This window comes from Apium graveolens, chromosome 5 (genome assembly GCF_009905375.1).
Source record: "Apium graveolens cultivar Ventura chromosome 5, ASM990537v1, whole genome shotgun sequence".
Lineage (NCBI taxonomy): Eukaryota > Viridiplantae > Streptophyta > Magnoliopsida > Apiales > Apiaceae > Apium > Apium graveolens.
The window spans coordinates 24,822,072-24,828,798 of record NC_133651.1 but is presented as its reverse complement, the minus strand read 5'-3'; the positions used below and the strand labels follow the sequence as shown (position 1 = coordinate 24,828,798).

Genomic DNA, 6,727 nt, shown 5'->3' with positions numbered 1-6,727 from the left:
TGAGTTAGACTCAGTTGCTTTCACAACCTTGACTGGAACTTTTGACACACTTGACTTGGAGACAACTTTCTCATTAGCATTATCTTCAGCACGGATTTCTTCTTGAATAATAAATGAGGTCTCATCAAATAGTTCAGCAATTGATTCTTTATAGAGGGGTTCATTAACACCCTTAAGCACATGTGGTACTTCCCTTCCTTTAGCACAGACATGAGGAGGGGAGTTTATGCCTAATTTTCCAATAGCAGCATTGTAATCATAACCTATTCCAGATGTTTGATTAACAGCTTGCTTATTGTAAAACTCTTTGGACTTCGAACAAGAATTAAAGTAAGCTTTAACCTTAGCCTCAAGACCGGTGATCTTGTCTTTGAGAATAGTTTCAAGTTGTCTATAACAGTCAACTCTATTCTCTAGAAAAGATACTTGTTCTTTTAATTTATCTTGATTAATGTGCACAAGTCTTAATTCATTGACCTCTTTCTCAAGGTCTTTGATCCTGATTAGAATCGTAAGAGTTCTTCCTAACTTGTTTTGGCTTCCTGCATTCTGTGGCAAAGTATCCCAACTCATTGCAGTTGAAGCATCGAATGGTGCTTCGATCAACCATCCCTGTTTTATACCCACCACTGCTGGTGTTAGAGGATGAAGATCCACCTTTCTGGAATCTGTTGTAGTTGGACTTGTACTTGAACTTAGGATTCCTTTTGAATCTGACATTTGAGAATCTCTTAACAATAAGGGCCATTGACTCATCCTCCAATTGCTCCAGTTCTTCCAAGGAATAATAATCATCTCCTGATTGATTTATAGTAGGAGGATCAAATTCTGCTACTATCACATTTTCTTCAACCTTGGAAGACTGTACCATTCTTTCTGACTGTTGAGATTGTTGTTGATGTTCATCAGCTACTAGAGCAGTAGACGTGCTGACCACTCTTCCTTTCCCGTAAACTTCCTTCTGCTGAATCTGCTCCAACTCATAAGTCTTTAACACACCATAGAGCCTTTCCAAAGAAATCTCACTCAGATCTCTTGCTTCTCTTATGGCAGTGATTCTATGTTCGAGATGAGTTGGCAGTGTTAAAAGGAACTTTTTGTTGACCTCCCTGATGGAATAGTATTTACCATTAATGTTCAGGTTGTTGATCAATGCATTGTACCTCTCAAACACTTCAGTGATTCCTTCTCCTGGATTGGATTTAAAGTATTCATACTCAGAGGTTAGGATTTCTAACTTGTTCTCCCTAACTTCCTCTGTGCCTTCATTAATAACCTCAATAGTTTCCAAGATATGTTTGGAATCTTTACAATTCATCACATGTCTATTCATCAAGGGATTAAGGGAATCTACTAAAATTAATTGAAGGCTAGCATCCAGGGAGGCTTCTTCTATTTCAGCAGGAGAGAAATCCTCAGGATCTTTCACATAAGTTATTGCTTTGGTGATCACCACATCATTTTCTATTACCTCTGGTTCAATAACCATAGGAATTTTTGGACCCTTCTTTAACACTTGCAGATATTTGGGATTAGCAACTTGTAAAAACAGTAGCATCTTCTTCTTCCACATAACATAATTTTCTTTATCGAAAAGTGGAATTTTAACGGTTCCAACTTTTTGTGTAGTCATTATGAATTTTTTGAGTGAATAAAAAATTCAAGGAGTGAAAGAAACACAAAGTCTAGGATCTAGATTTGTACGTTAATCAGAAGGCTCTGATACCAATTGTTAGGTCCCAATATATTTGTAGAAGGGGGGTTGAATACAAACTTTACCGTTTAATCAAATAAAATGCGGAATAAGAATTGAAACAAAATCCAAGTTAAATAAAACTTTTATTAAACTTGAAATGAGTTACAACAATGGTATCTGTTACAAGGAATTAATCTCAAATTAATTATCACAAATTTAGAATAAATTCGACATGAACTTTTTTTATTTTTGCAATAATTAGAATCAAATGCTAAAAGCGATTTGAGATTAAGTTCTAGGGATTTTGATCCGCTAGATAGTTACACAAGAACAACAAAAGAATTTCTAGTGGATTGGATTTAAAAATAATTGCTAGAAATAAATGCTCTGAGGATTTTACAATAATTTCTCTGCTTCTGTTTGTTTTGTGTTCTTCAAATGGTTGGCTGTGTATTCAAGTGTGTTTAATGAATGTCTTCTGCTTCTTTTATCATAACAGCCGAAATGGAAATGAACTGGAATGACAATCGGTAGTACTATTCTTTTGAACTAACAAGACTTTCGGTAGGACAATCAACTGTACTGGCATGACTTTCGGTATGACTATTGATTGTCATACCGATTGTCATATTAGTACAATCAAATTGTCTTGCTGAAATTAATAACAGATTTTTAATCTAATAAAAATTCTAACAAGACAATTAAATAAATTATCATGACTTTCGGTATGACTATTGATTGTCATACCGATTGTCATACTAATACAATTAGTTTGTCTTGTTTGAATTTAAATAGATTTTAAACCAATTAGAATCCTGAAAATCCTTAATATTAATTCTGAATTAATTAATCAATTAATTCAATTAATCAATAAATTAATCTTTGCAGATATAATTTATTTTCTTAATTAAATTATATGACTTAATTAATTAATAGAGAATTAATACTAATCTTGAGCAGCATCCATTCTTCTGAATATCTTCTGAAAATCACTGAAATTATGAATCAATTCCACCACTTCAATGTTGACACTCGATGTACTGTCTGGTTCATGAGTGACTAACTTCCGTGACGTTTCTTCATGTCTTGACTTTGATACTCTGATTTTCTTCAGACTAAATCCTTGTAACTAATTGATACCCTGACGAGATCTCTGTCACTTGATTAAATCCACAATCTTGATTTATATCACTGAGGCTTGATCAATTTCTTGAGCTTCTTCCAGTGAATTAAGTCTTCAAGTCTGTAGATGAATAATGTTCCTTAACCCTTTGACAGATGTTACTTTGTGAGATCTCTCTGACGACAGATCCACTATTTACTTATTACATTCTTATTTGAATTGAGTTAAATCCTCGAATATACAAATAGGCTATGACATATGCCTTTCAAAGTTGAAGAACGAAGTCTAGTGCCAGTGGTAGAATCTCTTAGTTGTTTACAACTGCCTTCACTCCTTCAGTACTTTTCGGACTTCAGCCCCCACTCCGGAACCCAACTTTTAGCTTGACTCTTTCAGTTAGTTTTGAATTCTCTTAGCTCAGACAAGAACGAAATTAGATTACTCCCACTTCCCGCAGGAGTACGCAAGTACATTCATTGATGCAGCGAATGCAAGCCTGGCTAGAGCGAATAGAAAGAGTGGATTGTGAAACTCACTGCCCGGTCTAATCGTCCTTTTCCCGGATGCTGATCTAGAAGCTAAAGCTAATCACCGAGCCCTAACCCTTGCCAAATAGAAGATTGATTGAGCCACCCATCATCGGATTCTAGTACCTCCTACCGTTTTGCTCATCGCATGCTGGTTATCGGAGTAGAGTTTAGCAACACCCAAAATCTACTTTTTATTCAAATCCCTACTCAACTCGGTGCCTTAAGGAGAATCCGAAGCTGGTTGATAGCGGAAGTAGCGCGCCAAAGAGCAAAGCGGAGCATTCACAAATAAATGGTGTAAGCAGAAGGGAAGGCGCAACGGTTAGCGACTGCCCGAGGAGTGATACCTATCCTTTTTCCCTTTAGAAAGGAGACAATAAACCCGTCAACATTGAAGCTTCCGCTTTTGTTTTGGAAGCTGTTAGGCAAGTGATACCGTACGCAAGTCCGGGCCTATATAGTGGGGGCGAGTGCCTTGTACTCTGCTTCGGCACTAGACCTGGAAAGAGTCGGTTACTTTTTTGAAACCCAAGTCAGTAGGTTTTTTTGAGGAATACGCAGAAGCCAGTAGTGGGCCGTTTGCTATCGGGGCAGCCAGCCCAGTCGGCATCGGAGAATGCAAAGAAGGTGGTTAACGGTCCCGGAGTGATGGTTAGGCCAAGGCCACCAAGAGAACCCCTCAGATAACCGTAAGATGCTACAGCCTGGAGATGTACGGTGGTGAGAGCTTGCATGAACTGACAAACTTGATTGACGGCATAGCTAATGTCAGGTCGGGTGAGAGGGAGGTACTGAAGGGCGCCAACAATACTACGATATTCTGTTGTATCAGAGAGAGGAGCACCATCGTATGCAGAGAGCTTTGAGCCAACAAATATATACAAATATATTTTGTTGCATCAGAGAGAGGAGCACCGAAACTGCCAGCTAGATTAGCTGCATTAGCCATAACTAGTGTGCTTCACCTTCGGCAGCACACCTGCTCGATTAGCAACAAGTGTATACCACCCGTTCGCTGACTCCTTGTTTTATTAGCAACTCCAGGTCCATCCAGCAGTTGTTGACCTAATAGATTATGCAGTTGGTTATTATGATTCCTGTTGCCTGCATTATCTGACTTTAATCACCAGAGCTTCAGATTTTTCATCCTGCATGAACAAATGTATCAATAGACGACAACAATGTGCGTCTGTCTGTATGTGTTAATTTAGTAGCCCGTGTTATGTAACTAGGGTCTGATAATTAAGTTATTGCATATATACGAACTTACTCCCCAAGAACTTAAACTATAAATATAGGACGTTATAGGACCAACAAATATGTGTCAATCCGAAGAATACATTTTTCTCGGTTAAGAGGTTTATTGGGAGGAAAATGTCTGAGGTTAATTCGGAGTCGAAGCAAGTTAGTTATAATTTGGTTAGAGATGAGAATGGGAATATTAAGCTTGATTGTCCCGCCATTGGGAAGCAGTTTGCTGCTGAGGAGATTTCTGCGCAGGTTTTGAGAAAGCTTGTGGATGATGCTTCTAAGTTTTTGAACGATAAGGTCACTAAAGCCGTTGTAACAGTTCCTGCTTACTTTAATGATTCCCAAAGAACAGCAACAAAGGATGCTGGTCACATTGCTGGCCTTGAAGTTCTTCGTATCATCAATGAACCTACTGCAGCCTCATTAGCATATGGTTTTGAAAGGAAGAACAATGAGACAATTCTTGTTTTTGACCTCGGAGGAGGCACCTTTGATGTCTCAGTCCTTGAAGTTGGCGATGGAGTTTTTGAAGTGCTTTCTACATCTGGAAATACACATTTAGGTGGGGATGACTTTGATAAGAGAGTTGTAGATTGGCTGGCTTCATCTTTTAAAAATGATGAGGGTATTGATCTCTTGAAGGATAAACAAGCCCTTCAGCGTCTGACTGAGACAGCAGAGAAAGCCAAGATGGAGCTTTCATCTCTAACCCAGGCCAATATTAGTCTGCCGTTTATCACATCCACTGCAGATGGTCCTAAACACATAGAGACCACCCTTACACGGGCAAAATTCGAAGAGTTATGCTCGGATCTACTTGACAGGCTTAAAACCCCTGTTCAAAATTCTCTGAGGGATGCAAAGCTCTCTTTTAGTGATATTAATGAAGTGATTCTTGTTGGTGGGTCAACTCGTATTCCAGTTGTTCAGGGAGTTGTAAAATCTTTGACAGGAAAGGAACCTAATGTCACTGTCAATCCCGATGAAGTTGTTGCCCTTGGAGCTGCAGTTCAGGCCGGTGTTTTGGCTGGAGATGTTAGTGATATCGTTCTTTTGGATGTAACGCCTCTATCTATTGGGTTAGAAACTCTTGGCGGAGTTATGACAAAGATAATCCCCCGAAACACAACTTTACCCACTTCGAAATCTGAGGTATTCTCAACGGCTGCTGAAGGACAGACAAGCGTGGAAATTAATGTTCTTCAAGGTGAGAGGGAGTTTGTGAGGGACAATAAGTCTCTTGGAAGCTTCCGTCTTGATGGAATTCCTCCTGCCCCACGTGGGGTTCCTCAGATCGAAGTAAAATTTGACATTGATGCAAATGGTATTCTTTCTGTCACTGCTCTTGACAAGGGTTCTGGCAAAAAGCAAGATATAACCATAACTGATGCCAGCACATTGCCTAGTGACGAGGTAGAGATAATGGTTTCAGAAGCGGAGCGGTTTGCAAAGGAAGACAAGGAAAAGAGAGATGCTATCGATACAAAGAATCAAGCTGATTCTGTTGTTTACCAGACCGAGAAGCAGTTGAAGGAACTGGGAGACAAGGTCCCTGCACCTGTGAAGGAGAATGTTGAGGCTAAACTTGGGGAGCTAAAGGAAGCAATAGCTGGGGGTTCGACCGAGATAATAAAGGAATCCATGACTACACTGAATCAGGAAGTTATGCAACTTGGACAGTCACTCTACAACCAGCCAGGTGCAGCACCTGGTGCAGGTCCAACACCTGATGGTGCTGATGGTCCTTCTGAATCAACAGGAAACAACGGTCCTGAAGGAGATGTTATCGATGCAGATTTTACAGATAGCAAGTAAGAGACGACATCATACGATAGATTTTTTACACCTTTTCTGATACCAAAAAGGATGTTATAGGACCAACAAATATTAAGAAACAGTAGGGAGAGTAATATTAAGAGACTAAGACATGGTATGCATATTATATATAACTATATCGTCAAAATTTGCGAGTAATATTAAGAGACTAAGACATGGTATGCATATTATATATAACTATATATAACTACGTCATGGCAAAACATAAGAATTAACACAAAATATTAAACATGATATGAACAAGAATAGGATTTGAAATTACTTGGAAACGCTTTTGATTATATAACTGAA

The 6,727-nt window shown here is 38.8% G+C and overlaps 1 protein-coding gene across 1 annotated transcript; it reads left to right on the top strand.

Moving 5' to 3' along the window:
• Positions 1-4,677: 4,677 nt before the first annotated feature.
• LOC141723690 (stromal 70 kDa heat shock-related protein, chloroplastic) lies at positions 4,678-6,450 on the top strand. Its single transcript, XM_074525551.1, has one exon. The coding sequence runs from the start codon at positions 4,724-4,726 to the stop codon at positions 6,413-6,415; it is 1,692 nt and encodes a 563-aa protein (XP_074381652.1). The 5' UTR covers positions 4,678-4,723; the 3' UTR covers positions 6,416-6,450.
• The last annotated feature ends 277 nt before the right edge of the window (positions 6,451-6,727 follow it).